Consider the following 24,647-nt stretch of genomic DNA (forward strand, 5'->3'; position numbering starts at 1 on the left):
GTTTACAGCCGCTTGCAATAGCTCATTTTGCTGCTATATTAATGCAGTATGTTCAAATCTATTTCAAATGTATTCATATTATCCCATAATTGTAAAAAAAATTAGGAACATCAAAGTGTATATTTTGAGTCTAACATTCTGAATATTTTCAAAAATGTAGAAGAGATGTTGAAAATTCACATAGATATAAACATTTTGCACACTTTGAGGAGACTGTGTGCAAATTTTCATTCAGATCTGACTAGTATAAGTAGCTAAATTTGTTGCACAAAACGCAAAAAATGCTGAAAGCAACAAACTGAGAAAATTGCATTTGAAAGTTTCAAACGTGTTTATTTTTCAGAAAGAGGACAAAAACACTTGAAACTTCTTGCCAAAATAGAGAAATATGTCCCAAACATATCCAAGTTAATCAGATCTGACCTGGCCCATAGGTTGGCCCCTCAACATTTTCTCGAATAGAGTCAGTCAGACGCGCTCTCTTCACCATATTACGGCGCTGCGTTCGGGCTTCAGCGGTTTGGCGAAACGACATTTTTTCACCCTTCTCTAGTCCCGGGGGTTACCCAGGAGAACATGCTCTTCTGGTGGCAGCACACCAAGCTCCTCAAGCACTTATTCAAAGCTTACATATCCCTTGTTATACCAAAGAACAGCAATGGCAGTTGGTGTTTCCACAGCAGTCCTGGAAGCGAACTAATACCCCTGTCACACGGGCAAGTTTAGTGACACTTTAACGAAGTGCACTTCTCCAGAACGAGTGACACTTTCGGGGCGTGCTGCTACACGGAAAAATAAAGTGTCATTCGGAATTGATGGTGGTGACGATGGCTTTTCAAGTAAGGCACAAAAAATATTACTTTTCACGCTTCAAAGCTTTAATGTACAGCTAATGTACAGTAGATTGCAAACTGCAAGCACTTTTTTATGATTATCAAGGAGCTTTGTGCAATATTGTGACTTTTGCACCGTCACACCGAAACGGTTGCAGATGGTTGCTACCATGGTTGCTACGGTCGCCACGCTAGCCGCCATAGCCATACCGCTGCGGCTTCCTAAAAGTTATTGCAGCTGAAAACAAGAATGTCGGAATTTGTGCAGTATATATATTTAATAGCAACACAAATAAGTTTACATGAACAAGAGGGCAAAAAAAAATTAGCTGCGTTCAATAAAACGCCATTTTTATTGCCGACGTTGTATTCTAATTTCGAAACGCTGCTACCGACGCTATACACTTCGCCCCTCGGCAAAAGTGAAGTGAGTTCCCCAAACTCACTTCTTGCCGAATGCGTTCAGCAACGAGTGTCATTAAAGTTCATCGTGTGACACGATGCGAATGACACTACGGGCGAGTGTCACTCGTTGAAAATGACACTAAACTTGCTCGTCTGACAGGGGTATTAGTCTTTGGGCATAGCAGCCAGTTTTTGCTGTTGAGGGACTCTGCTGCATTCTGTGTCTTCCCCTGCAAGCAGCGGGCGAGGAGCTTTTGTTCGGTGAGGCGCTTGTATATAGGCAGCAGAGCTATATAGCCCCTGTGCCTTTGTCAGAAGCGGGGTGTGGTCCGGTGCAGGCCCTCCCAGTGCTTCGGCCTGTCGGTGCTTGCACCATGATTCCGCTCCTTCCGGGCCGAACTTGTGGCTCTTAGCATCATTTGTAGAGCATGAATGAAAGCATGATGCCGAAATGTCACGATACATTTTCTGAACATCGCCCCTGTTGCTTGTGATCGCTATCCGGTAGTAGCTTTGCAACTTCTGTATCTGCCCATCCTTCAACTTCTCACCACGTGGAAGAGGCGTCTTGAGTTTTGCGAAGTGCAGTGCCTAGGCGCCTGGCCACTTGGTTGGTACAATTCTCCTTCTCGATGGAGGTTTCACCGTACACTTTTGCCTGAGAAACAGCAGTAAAAGCCTTGCTGTCCCCGTCACTTAGAAATTTGGTGAAGCGCAATGCTGGCTTCTGTGACGGGGTCCACATCCATATGTGCACTGCTGCCTCCGTTTCCATAGCGTGAGAAGAGCATTCAGTGTTTTTCTCACAAACAGGTCCATGGTACGCTTGCCATATTTCCTCTTCTTCGGTCCCAAGGTCTCTGTTCCGACTGCATGCAAGGCAGAACTTTGACAGAACCTCAAAATCGAGGCATAAACCACTGTCTACAGACACAGCTGTGCCAATGCCGTTATAGCTTTGTGGCCCCGTTTTTGCAACGTGCCGTCAAACATAACGACAACATCGGTGTCACCTACCATCTCTTGTGTGAAAAGCCTTGCTTTCTCCATGTTTTCTGCCACGGCTTTCATGGGCGCGACATGAACTTTCTTACCGATTGCAGTAAAGTTCTTGTGATGTAACGGCGTTGACGAGCCGAGAATGGCACAGAATCGTGAGAGCTGTTCGTGACCGATGCCAATTGCGGGCGCAGTCACCACCACCTTCACGTTGACGGCAAAGCTGTCGCGAGAGCTCCCAATCTGATAGTCCCGACTACCGCTGGCGCCATCCGCTAGTTCACTGGGCACAACACGGCTCGAGGTGTGCACAGCAGAACGTAACGATGCTGGACACTCACTATTCGCACAGTGCAGCCCAAGGAAAGCCGAAAGCCCCTTCCGTTTTTCCGCCGGTTCGCGTACTCCAAGAGTACAGGCGCGGCACCTTGGGCACGCAGCATTGCTCACCAGCACCGTAAACGTGCTGATTTCACATATCGCAGCACTCGTAGAATGTCGGCCGCATGCTGCTCTATCTTTATCGAACAGTCCAATCTTCACTTCCGAGGCGCTAACAAAGTTCACCGCGGCGTCGTTTTCGTCCGAGTCGCCGTTGGCCTGGTTAGGGCTAACTGGCGTCGGGTGACTGCTTTCCGTTGTCGCCTTCCGGTGAAATTCGCGACGGCGTCCTCGGTACGGGTTCTTCGTTCGAGACTTCCGAGCTCGGAAATCACGCTCCTGCAGGTCATTCATCGCAAATTAGTTCAAAACAATTCAGCGGGCACTTCGGCTCGCTAAAGTGCTGCAAGGCGAAAGCTTTTCCTGGCGCCCTGTTCGTTTTTTATTTTATATTTTTCATGTTATTTTTATTTTTGTTTCTTTTCCTATATTTATTGTTTTTTTATATTTTATTTTCATTCTGTTTTATTTTTTTATTTTCTTACTTTGTTTTTTGTTTGCTTTATTTTTCATATTTTATTTTTTGTTTTATTTCCAACTTTTATTCCTTTTATTTCATTTATATAACCCATGCATTTACTAGATGCGCCTTTATTCATGTTTAATCCTTCAGCCTTCGTGCCGGAGTGGTGGCGTCTCCGCTTCAAACGCCAAAGGGCTTGGTTCGATTTCCAGCCTCGACGCAGTTTTCTTTTTAAGTAGTGATGCCGAAACGTGGACAAATCTGCCCACACGGCTGCTAACGAAAGTATGAGGAATTGAAGGCTATCGCCTTAAAATGCTGATAGTGGTGAAAGGCCGCAGAGCTCGAACCAGGCTCCGTAAAATCCGATAGCAGAAGAGAGCAGGAGTTGGGCTTCGCCTCAGCATGTTATCAGCCTGGGCCAATGGCGGCCTCGCTAGAGCCACACGTGATTTAAAAGTCCAGTAGCAACGCTCGAGACGCGCATCAAAAACGTGCTTTTTTAATTATTTTTAGCCAAAATACGAAACGGCGGGAGATGCGGTCTGCAAGAAAAAGGCTTACTCAACCTCCCCAGCAAACGGCAATGGCGGGCAGCGCCCCATTCTCGAGATGCACACGCTCGAAAGTTGACGATGTGCGCTGAAAATATCACTTATCTGGAACCACCATGGTTGAATAAAATTTACTTTTTACTAACTTCGGGTTCGAATTCTGCCTTGATATTTTGGAAAGTTGTAGCTGAATGCCCAAAGATAATTTTACAGGCAATAACTCAAAGCTGAAAAATTACTCGGAAAACTCGCTTTTTCGACGCGCATCTTCCCCATGGGGACCAACAACCAGACTCCTGTATAAATAAGCAACACCTTGAACTCTCGCTAAAGGCTCGCAATGCTATTAGATTCCTCTAGCAGAGTGTACTTCTAAGCTGCGGAAAGTTTCAAGCACAAAACACGTAATTTATCACAGTGAGTAAATAAAGAGCGGAGACACCAAACCTTTGAGCGCACAGAAAGCTTTCCGAAAACTTTCTGCGCGTTTCGAAGAAATGTAAAAGCAACTGCCAATGACACCGAATGCCTATAACACATTTTAGGTTGGGTTTTTGATACGCACGGCCGAGTTTGGCCTTCAGAGCCTATCGTAAACGGCAAAAGTATGGAGGCTTAAAAGAGAGTTTGAAAACGTCCTTCAGGGTAATGTCCCCTGTGCACGTGTGTACGGCGTCATAAGGGAAAAGAACGCCTCCTGAATTTCATTACTAGCCTAATCCGCTGGTTCAGACAAATAGCGTCCTTCTACTACAGTTCCTTACGGTCTCCTGCAGGGCGAGTCAAGATCTCGCGCTACAACATAAACTGCTGCTTCCCATCAATGGCGCCCTTTACTACGGTGTCCCTCATAGCCTGAGTCGCTTTAGGGGGTTAAACCCCTATACACCAAACTAAACCAACAAGGGCTCTACAGCGCGAAAAGCAAACGTACAAGGACGTCCAAATTGTTCCCACCGCGAGCGAAAGAATGATATGGCTGGCGGACAAGTATAGGACTCGGCCGTCAAGTCAGTGCGAGATGAAAAGCGTCATTTTTGCTTCTTCGCTAAAATGAAGTGATGCTCAGTTCGCGACAGACAAAAATCCAACGGTAAGCTTCTGCGTCACAAATGCGTCATATTAAGGCGAAAGCCTTTAATGGCTCATGCTCGCGGTGTCCGTCCATGCTCGCGGCGTTCGTCCGTGCTCTGGAATTGTGCCAACTGTGGCCCCTCCGCGCAGCGGCGCAACCTCCTCCCCTCCTTAGCAACCGGCGCGCCAGTGGGGGGGCGCAACAGTGCATAGCAACCGTGACGTCATACAGTAGCTGTAGAACGAAGGTAGAAAGAGCGCGCGCGCGTCGGCGGTGGCAGCTGCACCGCCGCTCCTTCGCCAGACGTCTCGTTGCAGTCGAGTGAGTGAGACGCATGCCTCCGACGCGTACCAGTGTTTCCGCGCCAAGCGGTTCGGGGAATAGGCAGTGGGTTGACCACAAGGCTTTCGCCAAGCACACTTTACAATTTACAAAGTTTCTTCGGTAATTTTTAAATCCTGAGTTGAAATGGCGAATAATATACCGGCTTCTGGAGCTGCTTACTCCATACGAAATACTTAGTGAAAAAAAAATTAGGTTAATACATTTAATTCCTTTTTTTTTAACTGAAACTGGGAACATTCGTAGACGATAGACAGCTGAAAAAGCGTTCTCATTGAGGTGGTGTGGTAACGGATGCCACTACAGGCTCAGTATTCTGTTTCGCAACATTTTTAGATCGAGAGCACTACTCCTCGGGGTACAACTTCCGATTTCGATGTGGATGAGACAATGACCCTCAATTCCTCACAAGGCCAAACCAAACTTAACTGCCTGGCGGTATGGGTCAAGTTATGGTAGCATGACTACGTGATCATATGACTGTGACCAGTGGGTACCTGCCCTTAACCTTTGACCTTGACCTTGACATATGATTTGAGACAGGGGTGACCTTGCTTAACACAGCTTTGGCTCGTATATCTAGCTTCAAGCCACATCGAACCCGAGCCATATTTTATCGAATCTTTAAAAGATTCAATCTTGAAATTAACCCTTGTTCATGTACAAGTTACGATAACTTTCCTGCCACATACACTTCAAGTAATAAATTTTATAATTTGGTCTCTACCCCGCTTTTAAACCATAAACCCCCGTTTTTGCACTCACATCATCTGCGAACGCAATTCCATTACCATCGACATCCCTGAGTCAGCCTCGAAAGTATTGGCTCTGCTTGAACGGACATTTGGAGGGATACTACACCATTATAACAAAATCCGTTCAATTTCCTCTTCAGATTTACCTCTAGCAACACTCTTTAGATTTACACGTATACACACACTGGGCTACAACGACGCTCCGCTGTTTTATTAGAGCTTGTAGCGTCGACAATTCATGGTTGTATGACATGCAGTGGAGTGAAAAATAATATTAAACTAATCCATGGCAAATTAAAATAAAAAAGAAATAACAACATCCCACTGTCATTCAAACTGTCGAAATGTCATCATAGAGTAGTAAATAGACTTTTTTTTTCCTTTTAATCTCGTTAAACGCTGGAATAAAACCTAGCCACATGCGATGTGGATCACTGTCTCCACAGGAGGTTATAGCGTGACAAGACAGTGTAGCCCACATCCTAAGAGTGTTGTCCTTTTTCCTCTCACATCGGTCGACCCAGAGAGCGACGTTCGGTGGGGCAGCTCCCGCTCCGACTCCACACCGCGACTCGTCTCCACTGACGTTCTCCCGCACCCAAGATGATGCTCAGGCAATGGAAAAGGTGAGAGAAGTTGCACCACGCCATATAGGTGTAGGCGCTCTGCCGAATATCGCTACGCAAGTGTGTTCTCTATTTAAACTTTTATCCCCAGCACTTCCCAATCCAAACCTATGAAAAAGCGGTGAATAGCAATCCATATACTCTGTCTCCTTGCCTGACCTCCTTCTTGCCTGGTAGGATTGTGCTATGCTTTTTACTGTATTTTGGACCGTTGTGCTTTTTTGTCTGGTGACTCACTCCTGATGAGCCTGTAGAGGCTTACAGTATTTTTAAATAAATAATAAAATTAATAATAAATGTATACAAGTGCTAATGCTTACACCGCACATGCTATTTTCTTTCTGTCAAGTAGTTTTTGCCAGGACCTTTGTCACCGGACACTGTGAAAGTATCCGTCATGAACGATAAAGCCTTCGTCGTGAAAGATAAAGCCTCCGTCGTGAAAGATAAAGCCTCCGTCGTGAACGATAAAGCCTCCGTCGTGAAAGACAAAGCCTCGAGCTCACCGAAAGCTCACACGGTAAGCAAAGTGAACACTCGTGTCGTTTCGATGGCAGCTCAAGCTTTCTTCTAGGTACGGAGCGCGGTGGATGCAGAAAATAAAAAACAGATATTTTCTGGGTGCAGATAACCCAGAATTACCTATGCGTACGACACGCATAACAAATGACGCGACTACCTGAGCTCTTGGACAGGCGCCACTTACGCCGCCTCAGCATTAACGTTTAAGTGTAAGGTCCGGTTCTCAAGCGTGGCTATTACTTTGGTTTGGTTTATGGGGTTTAACGTCCCAAAGCGACTAAGGCTATGAGAGACGCCGTAGTGGAGGGCTCCGGAAATTTCGACCACCTGGGGTTCTTTAACGTGCACTGACATCGCACAGTACACGGGCCTCTAGAATTTCTCCTCCAAAGAAATTCAACCGCCGCGGCCGGGATCGAACCCGCGTCTTTCGGGTCAGCAGCCGAGCACCATAACCACTGAGCCACCGCGGCGGCTGGGCTGTTACTTTCACTAACGCTTCAGGGACTACCAAAAGTTTGGCATTCAACACGCGCGGTAAGAGCCACTTCCCTTCGCGGTCAACGTCGCCGGTGCTGCTAGTTCTTGCTGGCTTCTGAGTTTTTCAGACTGAGTCGAAGAACCACTCACAAGTGTTTTCTGCCCGCGCTGGTTGCGTGGAAATGATGTGATTCTTACAGAGGGACTGATAAGCTTTCAATTAAGCACTGCCGCGGGGTTTTATGAAATTAAGCTACGAAGCCTGCACTTGGATAAGCATACGTCTCGCCGTTCGATCCACTCAATTTGAAGAAATTTCCATGCATAGCGAGTGTGTAAACAGACTTTGTCGAGGTCGGAGGCCCGACATCACGCACAGAAAATGTATATAGATTACAATAGCCATTTTTTCTTGTTTGGGTCTTTTCGACTAACATTTTTAGTAAACTAGGGCTCTTTTTAATATTTTTCTAGATAATTTGCACGTAGCAAAAGGGCCAGTTTGAAACAAAGTTAGTTTAATAGGGGTTCTTTTTCAGGGATTTCACGATCGGCGCGTGCTTCAAAGTAGTCGCGTCGCTCATTCTTAAACCCCGCTGCGGCCGGGGTTCGATCCCGGCCGCGGCGGTTGAATTTCTTTGGAGGAGAAATTCTAGAGGCCCGTGTACTGTGCGATGTCAGTGCACGTTAAAGAACCCCAGGTGGTCTAAATTTCCGGAGCCCTCCACTACGGCATCTCTCATAGCCTTAGTCGCTTTGGGACGTTAAACTCCATAAACCAAACCAAACCAATCCAAACCAAACCAAAGGGCTCAAAGAACTGCTCAAATGCTGCATGCGCTAACGACAGCGACGCAATGTACATGAGATGAGGACACTTCGGAAGCGTACTAGGTCCTCTACAGGTTTTATACTAATTGTCACTGTATGCAGAGTGTAACGTCTCGAAGCTGCTGATTGGGTAGAGAGACGCCTTCCTGAGGTGCTTCGAAGACGTTCACCTGAGGTTGTTTACCGCGCACTCACATAGCGCAGCACAAAGGCATGTTAGCATTTCGCTCCAACCAGCATGCGTCTGTCACGGGCAGGACTTGGGCCCGGGATTTTGGGGTCAGCTGCCGAACGCCATAGCCAGTGAGCCATCGCGGCCGTTGCATTTCAGAGTGACTCTAATGCATGTAAACAATTGGGACAAGCAATAAGGGAGTAATTACTCATTGACATCCACCCGAGCGCAGCCATACGGCTGCAAAGGAAAGCTATACAGCTTTCTCAGTAACTACGCAGTTAAAGAAAAATTCGTCCTGGTCCGGGTTTCGAACCCGGGACCACCGCTTCACCTGAGCAGTCGCTCTACCAATTAAGCTAACAGGGACGGCAAGCTTATGGTAGGGCGAGAGCGAATTGATCAATAACTCCAAGTGGGAACTGTGTTGGTCAAATGTTTAGGGGAATCCCCTAAGGTGGAGTAGATTTGTAATAAGGGAGTAATTACTCATTGAGTAATTATTGATCAATTCGCTCTCACCCTACCATCAGCTTGCCGTCCCGGTTAGCTCAATTGGTAGAGCGACTGTTCCGGTGAAGCGGTGGTCCCGGGTTCGAACAGCGGACCAGGACGAATTTTTTCTTTACCTACGAAATTTCTGCGAAAGCTGTATAGCTTTCCTTTGTAGCCGTATGGCTGTGCTCGGGCGGACGTCAGTGAGTAATTACTCCCTTATTACAAATCTACTCCACCTTGGGGGATTCCCCTAAACATTTGACCAACTGGGACAAGCGTTTCCCCCTCGGGATTTCAGCAGCCCATCCCTCCGAGGAAAAAGAGCACACCGTACGTGAACCAGGAGGGCCTTCAGGACTTGCTGACGAGCCTCCCCAGCATCCTCAGCTCATCGTCCGTGGGGCACCCTTCGAGGAGCACCCCGCTGCTACCGGGAGCGCTGCAACAGCGCCTCCTGACGGCGCTGGAATGCGCCTCCTGCTGCATCTTCATCGCCATGCTGTACTTCTTCTTCTTCTATGGCATCTCCAAGACGTGGTCTCTGTGCAGCTCCAACGCGTGCGTTTCCTACGCAAAGGTGCGCCAACGAAGAGGTGGCACTTCGCCGCAGCAAGACTCTGCTCTTTCTCAGCTTTCGTTAACCCAGTGTGGGACAGCTGGTTATGAACGACCTTTCGGCTATCTTAGCTTCCGCAAAGCTTGTGCGCGTTTTGGAATGACGTAAATAAAGTAAGTGCAGGTTCCTGAGTCGCCTGTACCTCAGTCCTCATAAGAATGCGTTCAGCAAGACCTGAGGCACTGCAGCTCTCTTCATTGTTACAAAACAATCAAAGAAATCATTGTGAGTAGAGTACCGCATACTTGTGAGAAGTGTGTGGAAGATGCTTATGACAGCCATGAAGCTCAATCGCTATGCAAATAAAGTACTGTGTTTCGCGTTTAGTACTTTGCTAGTCCAGGTATGCCTTCTCGTTAAAGTCCAAGTCGCGAGTCTACGGGAACAGTGGAAGAACTGTCCATCAGCGCCATCTGATGGCGTGTGCCTGTTGTCGAGACATGCGCAGTGCGCCCTACGTGACTCATTAAAGACCTGTTTTAACGGTTCGAGTGTGCTAACTCGATCGCTTGGAGAGTCTGTCACCGGAGAAGCGAAGAATAGTCCTTGGTGGCTTTTCTGCCGGAAAAGCCGTTTCCACCAGTTTCCGCCAGATCAGATTTTAACTTGGTTAAAGCGATTACAGTGCGCAAGCACAAGCTTTTCGCCTTACTTGATGGCTATGTTTTGCCTTGACTTAATTGCTATTTTTACACGATACTTGCCTTATTCTTTTACACTTTTTCCCAACGCACTCAATGAACCGGTTCATCATTTTTATTTTGAATGGCCAATACATCAACTTTGGTCCAAATCGGCCGAGGTCAAGTTTTGGTGGCTGGAGTGGACCAAATTTTGGAAATTCACTGGGCCAAACTAGGAGGCCACCATCGTGTTAGACACAGTCAAATTAGGTTGGACATCAATTGTGCTGCACATTGGCCAAGGTAAAATTCGCGGTGGGGTTTGCCAGATTTTGAGGGTTACCCGGACAAAACTTGAAGCTCACCATCGTGATGGATACAGTCCAGTTAGGCTGGTCGTCAGTTTTGCTGCAAATCAGCCAAACTCAAATTTTCAGGGTGGACCGGGCCAAATTCAGAGGCCACCATCGTGATGAGTACAGTCGTATTAGGCCGAACATCGATTTTGCTGAAAATCGGCCTTAGTCAAATTTTCGGAGTGGACCGGGCCAAATTCAGAGGCCACCATCGTGATGAGCACAGTCATATTAGGCTGGTCATCGATTTTGCTGAAAATCGGCCAAAGTGAAATTTTCGGATTGAACCGGGCCAAATTCCGAGGCCACCATCGTGGTGAGTACAGTCGTATTAGGCCGGACATCGATTTTGCTGAAAATCGGCCAAAGTCAAATTTTGGAGGGGGCCCGGGCCAAATTTCGAGGCCAACATCCTGCTGGGCACAGTCAGTTGGGGGTTGCCTGGGCCAAATCTGGAGGTAACTATTTTAATGCTTAATTAACGTGGCGCCGCTGTTGCTAGGCAACGGCTCAAAACCATAAGATTGGTTGGCAAGGCTCATGGTCGGCGTTAGTGAGAGTATCAGTGCTTTCGCACTAATAGTGTGCGAACGAGCCAATGCATTAGGGAGGGCGTGCTGCGCATGTCTCAACATGCACGCGTCGTCAGATAGCGCTGACAAGTAATTCTGCCTACAGTTACTGTAGTTACTGTAGTTACTGTAGTACTCTACTTTTGCTAACGACTGTGCGTACTAGTCGCGGCTGTCTTGTCTTGGCTGTCAGCGCGAAAAAGACAAGGACGCAGAGAAGAGACGCACACAGCAGCGCTGGCTTAGAATTATTTATTGCGAATAAGCGCACTGTTATACAAAAAAAAATTGATAGAAATCACACAAGGAGGAAAAAGAGTAATAAACCCTATCATCATGAAAATTTCGTTTCTTAGCCAAAAAAAACATCATTTCTTTGTCGGATATCAGCACTGATGCCGCGCTAACACACGTGTACTTATTTCATAATATGGCGTAGCCTCCTCAATCACTTCTCTAGTGAGCTGATCAGCATGCTAACCTATGACATCAGAGTTCTCGAAATCTGGATGACACTTACTGCATATTTTTCAGTGGGCGGCTAGACGGCCTTTCACACCATTATTTTCAGTATTTTTGTGCTTTATTGCTCGGTGCAAAGCTCTACCCTTATCACTATTTAAGGTAATCCTAAGTTCAAAATAAAACTATCGGGTGTCTACTTGCGCTCAGAAGACGCAAAGTTCGCTCTGGAGAGCATTAATATCCGTCGGTGCCATCAAGAGTTTTGCTGCCCGCAAGACGCTCACCACAGAACAGTCAGAAAAGTAAAGAATTCCAATGGCAAAAAATTGGACAAAAAGCGTTCAGAAAGCGTTCAGAAGGAAGAAGAGCTAATTGTACAACACATTCTAATAATGGAGCAAGCTCTGTAGGTATGGCCTACAATCACGTGGGAAACCATCGTTTTCACGTACTGCGAACCGAACCAAATCGCATGTTCTATTGGAACGGCTCAGCGAAAGAGAAACAGCTGGAACACTAAAACAGAAAAAAGTACCCACGAAAACAGGAATCGAAAAGAATCATGTAGCAAGAATACAGCCAGGCTATCAAACTAAATAGTTTTGGGTTCTTTTTGGATGAAGTGTTGTTCGCCTTAGGGGTAGGCTCAGAAAGGTTGTCTTGCGGTCCATGGGCCGAACTTAATGTGCATTAATTGCAAGTGGGAGTGATATCTTAATTTCGAAAGGGCATTTCATTCCGCTTTGTTCGTTGTCTCATTCTGCTACGCTGGTGTTGCCAGATTACGAGATTTTGAATTTTTTTAATATAATTAAATATTATTGTCTTCCTTTCAGATGGCCTTTTAACGTTTAGTGAGCTAATGCCTCCGGTACTCACCTATGGGGCAGAAATGTGGAGGCTAACAAAGAGGGTTCAGCTTAAGTTAAGGACAACGCAGCGAGCTATGGAAAGAAAAATGATAGGTGTAACGTTAAGATATCGGAAGAGGGCGGAGTGGGTGAGGGAACAAACGCGCGTTAATGATATCCTAGTTGAAATCAAGAGGAAGAAGTGGGCTTGGGCAGGGCATGTAATGCAAAGGCAAGATAACCGCTGGTTCTTAAGGGTAACGGAGTGGATTCCAAGAGAAGGCAAGCGTAGCAGGGGACGGCAGAAAATTAGGTGGGTGGATGAGATTAAGAAATTTGCGGGAATACGGTGGCCGCGGCTGGCGAAGGACAGGGTTAATTGGAGAGACATGGTAGAGGCCTTTGCCCTGCAGTGGGCGTAGTCAGGCTGATGATGATGATGAACTAATGCCAAGAGGTTTGTAAATAATTCAGCAATAACTTTGTGTGATGCTTGTAAATAATATAGAAGACGACGATTTTGCAAATTTGTTTTGGGCTCTGATCCACTCGCCCTTTATGTCTCCTCTGGCATTTCAATTTTTATCAACAAGAAGCAATAATGACGACAAACATTGAAACTTAAGCAAGCCTTCTTTCACCATTGATCCCAATTCAATATTCCCCTGTCGGGTGTCGTCCGCTTAATGAACGCGCTTCCCGATTTTTGCAGCTCCTCTGGGACACGCTCAACCTCTCGGCGAACCCCTGCGACGACTTTTACGGCTACGTGTGCTCTAAGTGGGACGCAACTCATACCTACGCGTTCAAGGAAGGCATATACTTCAAGTACGTTTCAGTGTTTCCTTCTGGAAGCTGCCTTTACGCCGCGCTTAGACATCATGTGGCCATCCAGTCTGGCGTCGTGGCCATGCACTGTTGCTCGACCGATTTGAAAGACGAATAGTGTATCAACCGGCTTTATTATGTTTCAATATTTTATTTTTTGCTGCAATTTTGCCAGCTATAGGGGTAGGTGCCGATGAAAAGGGGACAAACCAAGCTCTGACGACAAATGCGCACCTTGGCCTTTTGGTAGAGTATCCCCCGCAGTTCGATCCCCAGTGCCACCGTTTACCCACCGGTTTTTTACCGGGTACAAGATTTCCTACGGCCTTGTGCTCAGATCTTCTGAGGGGGAAATGCTTGCAAAAGAGCCTTTGTTCTCCTCACCCTCCCTCGATGGAAAAAGGGAAGTCGCAAAGATGCCTCGGGCCATTGCTGCACCCTTCACTTTCAGCAGCGTTACACCAGTATTACGTATTAAGCCATGAACGCTTCGGCTTCTAAAAATGCTTCTCCCACTGCAAGCATGCCGTCTTAGGACGCAGAATACAGGCAAGGTTATCAAGCCTGTAGGTGGATAACCGCTCAAAAGAAGCGTGTTGTTGGAGCAAGGAGCAACTACTGGCATGAAAGCTTAGGGACACTAAAAGCTAAGCCTTACTTAAGGGCCTAGCAACCATGAAGCAGACGCCTCAGTTGAGTTGGTTTGGTGTAAATTAGTTAAATTCATTGTAGATGAACATGAACAACTCGCAGTCCCTCCACACGCACGCAACTACACGCTGACTAGCTCTCTCCGCCGCAGATGATGTATGGGATGTACCGATCATTCAAAATTCTCTCTGCGACACGTTGTGGCAGCCGTGAATACTAAACCTGGTTGTCCAGGTCTTCTGGTTTTGAGTCTTCCACTTACTCGTGACGTGTATTACACAACATGTGATGCTTGTTATCGTACGTGGTAGAGTCGGGCAATTTGGTCAGGCTCTTGTTTGAAAATGTACTGCTCAGAGCATTCAAAAGACTAGACGGAAGAAACCTACAGGACAAGGCGCTGACTCGTAACCATACCTTTACCGCAAAAGGGCAAGCGTATAAGAGGGGTAAAAAAATACGGCAACTTCGCTTTCAGGCAATGAAAAAGGATACAGAATGTGAATGTGAGTACAGATGACGTACAGTCTTTGTCAAAAGTAACAAGGCTGGACGTTTTTTTTCTCAGTGGTACATTAAAGCTATTACGCCAGCCCTCAAGCTCTAAATCTCTGTATGGTAAGAAGAACCCCTGTTCTCACCTCCAAAGAACTTTTTTATCTTTAGGGAAGCCGTGAGGGGTCCGTTGTACGATTGAGAAGCAAACCATGCAGCCTGGTTACTTTTGACAAAGGCTGTACGTACATGTCACTTGTACCACGATGTCGAAATTCCCGGCGACGTTGCGTAGTCGTCTTATGAGCGTGAAGTGTAGTCTGCGTCAAATCGTTATCGGCTCGCATAGAAAGCTGTTCGCGCTTGTCAGTGACAGTCGCTGTCGGCAGACAGGGCACAGTGCAATAGCACCTCAAGTCTCTCTTCCTGGAGGCACCTCCCGCAGATCTCTCCCGAAACACACTACTCCGCACATGCAGAGCCTAAAACGATTGTCCATTAACCTGTTTGCGAACTCCTGGTAAGCTTCTGCATAAGATGGAGGTGCCTGGTATTCGCTGCTCTTAGCTTGAAGCATCGCTGTGCGATCGGCCGCTGTGTCACCTTTCGACAGTCCCGTACACCGATAGCTTCTTGAGTTTCTCTCGGGGCGCCTTTGTCTCAGCGAAACTTTTAAAGCATCGGGAATTCCGCTGCAAACCACGAGGCCCATAAACACATGCATTACCCCATGTTCATGTTCAAGGCTCATGTTTTGTTCACACGTGGAAGTACCATCACATGAGTTTCTTAAAGCATTTTAAAAAAGATTTCAAAGAACAGCGCCACTTCCGTGTGCCTACCACGCTTAACCTTGTACTATCCGCAACAGATTAAGCGTGAACAAGACAATTGAAACACGAGTTATGCCTTGTCCGGTATGCCTTATCGTCTTCCTCAACCCTATAATTTGTATTATATCGTTTTCTATTCCTTGATTTCTTATTTACTCTGTTGTGCTTAATTATTTTTCCATGTTATACCTAGCCTGTTTATTGTTCTTTTACTTGTTAATCATGCTTCTTATACATGTACTTTCTTTACACTGACCCCCCCCCCCCCCCCGCCACTCCTATATAATGCCCTCGAAGGAGGGCCTTTAGGGGTATGTCGAATACAAAAATAAATAAATAGCAAAATGAGATGATGCTGTCAGGGGAAGCTAAATACTACAACAGGCTAACCTGGCTTCGTAAAAAAGAAGACTGTATTTAAAGATGTCGTTCTACCTTGCTGATATCTCGTCTCTAGAAGATAATATATTTTTATTTTTGTGTTGACATTTCAGTTCGCTTGAACGTGTTTCGGATGTTGCTGATAGTGCGGTAAGGAAAATGGCATTCACGAAGACAGCTGGTATTAGGTGCATTTCCATTCATTTGATGTGTTCAGGTATTACCATGTTTGAGACCGTTACCATTAGATATGCCCAATTCTCCCTTAGGATTATATAGGCGCGTATCAGCGCCTATTCTTAATGATATTCTTTTTTCTGGTCATTTCTTCGTACTGCTTTTAGAACTCAAGAATTGCAAAAAAAAAAACAAAAAACGTCGACGGCTCGCGTCTGCTCAGCTGCCTGTGACGGGGCGTTCTCCGTGCAGGATGATCAGACGCGTGGCCGACAGGAACCTGCACACGGCCGTGCCAGTGCACGGGCAGAATGCGGCGCAGAAGGCCGCCCAGTTCTACCAGTCGTGCCTGCAGATCCACTCGACGGGAGGAGAGCGAGAGCAACGGGAGGTCAAGCGTCTCGTGGCCAACTTCGGCATCCACTGGCCTCGGCTGAGCAACGACTCCAACCTGCTGCACATCTGCTTCGCCATCTCCAACGTCCTCGGCTGGGCACCCATCATGCTCTTCTCCATGACCCGCCCTGGTCACATCCTGGTGACGCCGGCGTCCTTCTTCTACACCGTGCTTGCCACAAGGAAAGCCATGCTCAGCACAGGCAGTGGAGACCGCGAGTACAGGAGGTACTTCAAGCTCATGCTCGACGCATTCAGTCAAAGCAGCCAGTCCTCCGCCGATCTGCCCTACGGCGACCTCCTCGCTCTGGAGGCTGAAGTGGTGCCGGAGCTGCAACAAGCGTACTATGTGGACACCGTGCACGTCGTTGAGAATGCGACGTTAGACGACATCCTCAACCTAGCCGGTGACGCAATCCCCAGGTATATGTAGGTACCGTGGTACCCGATTTCTTCGCAGGGTAGCTTGCTGGGATCGAATGACTGCGGTTGCCCCCTACACTGACAGTGGGTTATCAACTGGAGATACATTTGACTTGTCGCAGGCATAACATGATCAATTTCGCAAAATTAGTTCAAGCTGGTGCTAAATATTCGGTCACATTTCACAGTGACAAGTGCATCATTGACGCTTTTCTATATTCCGACCACGGAGTAAGATAGACAGGAGTTGCCGAATGTGGCACGCCGCATGCATTGGGAAGGCGCAATTTTGCTACTAAAACGGCCAGCTCGCGCCCGATGCTCAGCATAGAGCTGTACTCTCTCCCTTCTTTCCGCTTTGCTAGGCGACGTGCATTTCTGCACGCTTTCTCCCTTTTGCTGTCCTCCTCGCAGAAATAACTACACCGACGCGCCATCTGTCGACGCTCCCGCGATACACAATGATGTGGCCATAGTTTCCGAGATCACACGTGAGAGACCTTGGAGGCCTTGCTGTGGCAACCAGCGGTGCAGCCACCATGGGTGTAGCAGACGCAGGCGAAGCGCTAGTGCAGCTCTGACAGCGCCACGAAGCAGGCGAGGACCGCGACGCATGACACTGCACATGCACGCATTTACAGAATAAGGGAAGAAAGCATTCGGCACCACGGACCAAGGAACCACCGGAGGGGCTGCATGGCGGGAACGTTCCAGCAGCGCCATGAGAGCCAAAACCAAATCCTCTTATTTGCGAAGGCAGCGCTCCTGTCTTTATTACTTCGTGGTTGCGATTTTGTTATGTCTTTATTTATATGCCAAGTGTATAAATGTTTGCGGAACGCAGTATTTCATGAGAATAGGTCCGGATTTTGACCACTGAGAATGAAGCATTGCTTATCGATAAGAGTACGCAGGGTCTGTCGCATGCGAACTTTGGTGCGGCCGCATTCAGGAGAAATAAGCCGTGTGGGGGACGATTTTATTATAATTACTCTTTTTTTTCCGCAGAGGTCCACCTTGAGGTTTCTATTTTGGCTATGCTTACAAGATATCGAATGAAAGGCGAAGGTTATTTTTCGCAATCTTTTAAATATGAAAACTAATGTCATGGCATATAAGCGGTTGTTGATATTGTCGCTTAGTGGTGACTGCAGTCCGGCGAGCAGGAAAACAGCGAGAATGACTTCTAAACGAAACTCTTTATTTGGGCTGACTTTCGCCCACAAAGAAGTGAATGATTCGGCGGTGGCGTATAGCAACAAGCGAGCAGAAAAGAATGCCCGCCGCTCTCGTCCGTGCTGAATTTAAAGCTGATAGCGAACATTCGAGACAAAACGTGCAAAGTCACTAGAACATTCTGGAACAACGTAGAAGCGGGTCCGCTTCGATACGATCAATGTAGATAAATCTGGTCGCTTCTTGCATCACAAACAGGGATAAAGCAGTGCGCCGGCAGCTTTGAAGAATGAACCAAATACTACTACAAAAATTCCCAGCAATATATCCACCTTATTAATGCATCACATGTCACACTTCAAGTTTTGCCAAATCATTCATACCCAAAACCATTATTGACTGGAACCGGCTGCCTTCCACAATCGCAACTGAAACTAACGCGACAACATTTTATGAACTTTTAAAAAATTAAAGCGATGTGTAGTTTTCTTCTAGTTCTCTTCTGTTCACCATAATGTGTTTGAGTTTCGCTTTTCGTTCTGTTTATTCCCATGTTTTTATTTTTTTTTGCGTCTTGTTGTTCCGCCACATTTCGATTGTTGCTGACTACCAGTTATTGCTATTTTCTTGCTTCTTTTTTGCGCTGTTACTCATGTTAAATGTTCCTTTTATGTATACAATTTGCAATTTTTACCACCCCCTGTGTAATACCCTCGTGAAGAGGGCCTTTAGGGGCATCTTGAAATAAAATAATAAAATAAAAGCATTTCTAGGCTATGTCGGCGGGGTCGTGTCGCCAAAACGTCTCCGCAAAACGTGTCCGCAAAAGTTTCCGCCGCAGTTATGACGTTCTCAGAACAGGCAGCATGAAACGAATGGTTGCAATTGACAGAGCATGATGTGAGGATGCTGCGCAAAAACAATTACGCGGATAAGATGATTAGTTAATTAGTTGGAGGCAAAAATGTCGAAAAAAGCGTCGAAATAGCCTCGGACGTCGATGTAGTGAGTGGACGGGAAAACAGCCGTGGATGGCAAATAGTGAAAAAATAGGCAAAGGAGTGATAATAACGTTTGAAATGAATCCAAATGTATTTGATGAGTGATGTAATTGAAGGAACAAAAAGTTTTATTGACCGATTAATTGGTTAATTATCAGCAAAAACCACTGGGCTGTTGAATAGGCTGGATGGGGATATAGTAAGTGGACGGGAAAGCAACCACGGCGCCAAATTGGAAAACCAAAATGGTTGATTGAGATAAAAGAAGGTACAATGAGAGTAAATAAATCGATCTTCAATTAAAGCATAAGATAATTACGCTAATTCAGTAGTTAAATTAACAAGCAAAACGAAAATGATAAGGAGAGGCAAAGCGAGGCGACGAGTGCCGAGGAGGCGTCAACGCTTTCTCATTCTACAAATGCGGGTCGCCACAGTGATCTCTAATTTTTTTAGGTTGTCAAGTATACAGATTTCGCAAAAAAAAAAAAAATGTGCTTTCGAACCAACTGTCCGTGACGACTCGCCATATGCTTCACTACAGGTGAAAACAGTTGTATGACAATCCAGATGATTAGCTCACCCTAGTGAACTGAATATAAAGAATAATTCCCAATAAAAAGAGGGCTTGTATGTGGAGCAGAATATTTAGAGTGAAGGTTGATTTAGGCACCGCTAAGGGCATAAAGTGACAGAACACAAAAGTACGGCAAAAAAAGCCATGCTGAGGCCGCAGCAGCAACAAGCTCTACACTACAACAAATCCTGAACCATGTTCACAGTATTCTCTCCGCAGAGGACACAGAAGGACACCTAGTACAAGAACAAACTATGGCCGGCAACATACAGACTTCCAGATACCTTTGTTGTTGAATCGTGTTGATGAATTAGTCAATTTTACGAAACCAATGTCCAAACATTTTCTAAAAACCCTATTGCTCAAGCATGACTTTGTATTTGTGTAATTTTGTGCTGTTTCTTTTGTTTTGTTGTACCTGAAAATGTATGTCTGTTTTTAGTATTACCGATTTTCTTTAGTAATGTTTCTTATAACGACATGTCTTGCTTTCAATATATTATAGCTAGATGTTCTGTTATTGCAAAGCAATCAGCAATTCTATGTTAGTCTATTTTGTAAGTATTTATGTGTTCATGCATGGCGTAAATCTATATGTGACCAAAGATTGTGTGCTCTTTACCTGCTCGCTGAACGTCATCCGGAGCGAAAGCCTTTGTCAGGCACTGCAGCCTTTAGCTTTCGCTCCGGCTTTCTGTAACAGAAAGGACCAAATAAAGAAAGAGAGAGCATTCACAAGCGTAGGAGCTCAGCGGCAAACCGCAGCCTTCGGTAATGGTTCCCGGTCCACAGATTTTATGGCAAGCTTTGCAGTCGGGTTTATTGAGTGCCCCGCTTCGAAAAAGTCCGGAGTAATAATTAATATTACAATATGCATACGATTATTCATGCCAACTACAGAGCAATACAACGATAATAAGGCTTGCTGAAGCCAAATGGGGCTTCCGGGGTAACGCCTGGTAGAGTGTTGATGTGTCGCGACCAAAAAAAAAAGAAAGTGCAGAAATTATAACAAATCGGGCAAGGTGACCATTACAAGAAAAAAAATCCATTAACAATATGTATACCTAGTATGAAACGCATTTCAAAGAATGAGAGCATTTTCAATACACGCTTGAAAAAACATGAAAATCGTGTAGTAGGCAGTGTTCTTGAAAGAAATCGAAAATTGTATTAAGTAATGGACGAAATACACTTGACGGAAGGTTACTGAAACACACCGGGACGAAATGTTAGCGTGTATGCTTACCACAATGTGCAAAGATATGGAGCAGTAAATTCGCTCTGCGCCCGCCGCGGTGGCTCAGTGGTTACGGCCGCGGCGGCCGAATTTCCATGGAGGCGAAATTCTAGACGGCCGTGTACTGTGCGACTTCAGTGTACGTTAAAGGGAGACTGAGGCGGTTTTCGAATCAGCTAATTTTTTAGGGTTTTGAAGTAGTGTCATTGCTGATCACGTCTGTGAAATTATTTTTTCGATTTTGGCCAAAACAGTGGCGCAATCACCAATTGAAAACGCGATGTTTAAATCTCCCGCGCCGCGCGCGACCGCAGGAGAGGAGAACAGCGGAGAGGGAAACCTCGTCCATGTCGGCCAACGTGACGTCACGTTGAGGAGCCGGGGATACTCCGGCGCACCCGAGAGAGCTTTCAGCGCGCGTTGTTTCTCGTGCTGCATGCGTTGTTCCTCGTACTGCGTGCGTTGTGACGTACAAAGCGTGTCAGCCGACCTTGAGAATCAGATTCAACACGAGGTACTACTCTGCTTTCCTGTCCACGAACAACTACGCCCGCGACTGTGTCGTCTTCCACTGTTTCCCGCAAGATCATACGCTCGCAGCGCAAGCGCTCGCTGCTTTGACGAAGAATTCAAGCCGACCAAAGCAAGCGTACTCTGCTCGAAGCACTTTCGTGACACCTACATGCAGAGCTTGTCCCTAATGTGATCTCTGGAGATTTCGGTCGCTGCGGAACCATGACGCAGTTCCTTTCATTTCCTCGCGCATGAGAGGCGTGTCACCATTTCGAAGAAGCGCCTCTTCTATAAAAGCAGAAACATGCTCACTAGAAACACGCCCCTGCAGAAACCTAATAGAGGCTCAAGCATGTGTTGCTCTTCTCAGCTTATAGGTGCGGCCAGACCACCTGAGGCGTGCTCAGCAAGGCTCGGTTAGTGATTTTGTACTCGGTTCGACGTGTCCAAGCAAGCAAGCAAAGCAAAACACAATAAAGCAAAGCAAGCAAGCATTGAAGCTCTTCATATGCGGCATCTCGTTTAATCGTATCTAAGCGATTAAAATGGAAGCGTTCGACGTTCTGATTTCGGATGCAAATTTAACAGAGAAATGGATGTCAACCAAGTTTTTGCAAAAAACATCATGTCTCGCAACCTTAGCCGGTTTCTTCTTCAAGTTGTGGCAGCGGGCGAGTTGCAGCTATAGTTTGGCTTTTAAACACACATATAGTTGGCCACTACTTCACTGAACATAAAGTGCAAATCTAGGAAGGGCGAACGTTTCCGAGCCAGCGATTAATATTTTCTGGCATCTGCTGAACGCGCCACGAGTGAAGCAGCAGCCTTGTGCGCTTATTTAGCTTGGTTTCCAGCGCACAATGATTCCTTCAATATCCTGTGGTCACATGCCTCGCAGTGCTTGGCCACTGCGCTTCGCTAATTTTGACATCAGCTTTGTGCTGCTTCATCGTTTCCTTGAAATACTTTCTTGCCCCAACCTACGCCGGGTAGTGAGAATAGGATTTTTTGTACACAGCGCTTTGGGCCTTTTCTTTAGGATGACGCTCTTTCGGGCGAGCCAGGAGGCGTCCGGTGGTGGTAATTGACTTGAGTATTGTTCGCACCCCTTCCTTTCCGAGAATACCAGCCGAGGTTGTGCTGGCACCTTTCACGCATGATCTGCGTACGTGTCTTTCACGCTAGCGTATGCTTGGGCTAGGCGTAGAATTTTTTGCTCGTCTTTTTTGCTTTCAGGTGATGCGTGGAATGAACAAACTGTAGTATCCTTTTCTTTAGAGGTCAGTAAAAAAATAGTCGCCATATTCGCTTTTACAACGCCACGGAAAGCTGCGATCTGCACTCAGCGCAGCGCCGGATTCGCATCGGCAGCTTCTCCAGTCCTCAAAGTGACGTCACGACCTCGCTTGACCAATCACGGGCGGCGGCACGCCGCGCGGCGTGCCCCGCGGCAGAGGCCGCATATTTCTGCTAAAAAAGGCAATTCGCGCTTGTTTTTGCCTTATTTGGATGCGATATTCGAGCATACAGCATGAAAAACTATAGGACGCCGCTGCCAGCCTGATTTTCAAAAAAAGTGCTTCAGTCTCCCTTTAAAGAACCCCAGGTGGTCGAAATTTCCGAAGCCCTTCCCTACGGCGTCTCTCATAGCCTGAGTCGATTTCGGACGTTAAACCCCCACAAACCAAACCAAATTTGCTCTGCCTCAAATGCGTTGCTATGCAACGCGCGCGTACTTGTGCCTTGGAAGTCTTAGAAACCTCTCAGCATTTGTTCATGGCAGCGTTTAAGAGAGCCATTTCGTCTTACCACACCTGGTATTTTTCCCTGCCCAGGTCTAGATGGGAAGTTGAGCTTCTTGAACTCTTAAAAGCTGCGGACCTCGACGTCAACACGACGTACTCGTTCACAATCGACAACGTGTACTTCTTCGAAGCCTTCTTCAAATTGTGCCTCAAGCTTGGCGAGTCTCGAATGGCTTACTACGTTGGCTGGGTCGCCGTTCAAGGATGGTCACTGCTGACCAAGCCTGACATGATCCGCTTCTACTACCCTTCGTACAGCGAAGCTGCCGACGGCCACGTACTGCTTTGCGCGGTACTCACGCAAGAATACATGGGCCTGGCCTTTTACGGGAACTACATCAGGGAAGAACTGTCCGCTGAAGACGTTGGTGACGTGAATGCCCTGGTGAGAAGCGTTCACGAATCTTTTCGCAGCGGGTTCCGTGCGTCGGGGGCGTGGAGGGAGTTCACCGCAAAGAGTATGCTGTCTCTCGAAAAAAACACGCTGTCGACGAGCGCCGCGCCTCTCAGCTTCGTGAGTGATGCCGAAGAGAAACCGCTGAACGCGCTCTTTTACTTCTTCCCGGACATGAGCTCAAACTTGTTGAAGAACGCCAAGGGTGCCGCTGCTGCAAGGCGCGCCACGCCAGCCAACACGCGTATGGCGAGCTACCGCTCGAACAGCACAGTCCGCTTCTACTACGTCGTCAGAGAGGAACGTTTCGAGCTTCTGCCCGCCGCGCTGGAGCCGCCCTTCTACAGCGCCGAGGCGCCACCATCCGTCAAATACGGGACACTTGGAGCCGAGATAGGCGACGCCACTGCCGCCGTCATCTTCCGGAAGCTTCGGGATGCGGACGCCAACACGCGGGACACGGTCGGCTCCGAAGCGCTGTGCGTGGTCAACGCGCAGAACCCCGTGAAGAAACCACTGCCAGCGTCGCAACAGTGGTCCCAAATCTCGAGATGGCAGCTCGCGGAGAGAGCCATGTCGCTGGACGCGGTGCTCAGGGCCTTTCTGCATGCCACGGGCGGCGAACAGACCAGGCTCCACGGTTTCCAGTCGCTGAAGGGGGAGCAGATACTGTTCATCTTCTGGTGCATGGCGCAGTGTGGCGTCGCCGACGGAAAACATAAGTGCAATGACCCTCTGAAACTGTTCAATTTTTTCGCCCGCGCGTTCGAGTGCAAGGCGGGAAGTGCCATGTCTACCATAACTGAATGCATCTGACGAGTGGCTGGTGTTTGGAAGCGTGTTCTTTTTGGACTGATCACTATTTAGCCTCTGTGAACACTCTCACTTATGCTAACGGTATTGTCTTCCCTTTCTGTCATCCTGTTTTGGAACCTTCCTGCGATTCAGTGCTTTTGTGCATATTTCTAGTCGATTTACTTTCGTAAATGTTCTGGCTCATAAGCACACAGTAATCACTTTAATATAGCCCCCGCTAGGAGATATGAATGTAGCTTTCGTGAAGCGACTGTTGCTTCACGTGAAATTTGGATCAATGTTTTCTGCTAGTTTTTCTGAACCGACATTCTATCTCGTCTATTTGGCGTACATGGTGTACTGGTTAGAAATACGTATTAGTGATATGCTTTAAGCACCGTGGTGTACCATTTTCAATTTTAACGAATTATTTGTGAGTAACTTACAGAACTCTGCTGACTGCTTTTTGTTCACGGTCTG

The 24,647-nt window shown here is 46.9% G+C and overlaps 1 protein-coding gene and 1 pseudogene across 1 annotated transcript; one reads left to right on the forward strand and one right to left on the reverse strand.

Moving 5' to 3' along the window:
* Positions 1 to 412: 412 nt before the first annotated feature.
* Positions 413 to 3,004, reverse strand: LOC149360705 (uncharacterized; annotated as a pseudogene).
* A 2,498-nt stretch (positions 3,005 to 5,502) lies between these two features.
* On the forward strand, positions 5,503 to 24,188 carry LOC149360706 (neprilysin-1-like). The gene is made up of 7 exons (XM_089567897.1): positions 5,503 to 5,550; positions 6,392 to 6,493; positions 9,298 to 9,576; positions 13,195 to 13,376; positions 16,100 to 16,666; positions 17,081 to 17,157; positions 23,047 to 24,188. The coding sequence occupies exons 1-7, from the start codon at positions 5,503 to 5,505 to the stop codon at positions 24,186 to 24,188; spliced, it is 2,397 nt and encodes a 798-aa protein (XP_089424023.1).
* Positions 24,189 to 24,647: the final 459 nt, after the last annotated feature.

This window comes from Amblyomma mixtum, chromosome 2 (genome assembly GCF_055824585.1).
Source record: "Amblyomma mixtum isolate Tamu chromosome 2, ASM5582458v1, whole genome shotgun sequence".
Taxonomy (NCBI): Eukaryota; Metazoa; Arthropoda; class Arachnida; order Ixodida; family Ixodidae; genus Amblyomma; species Amblyomma mixtum.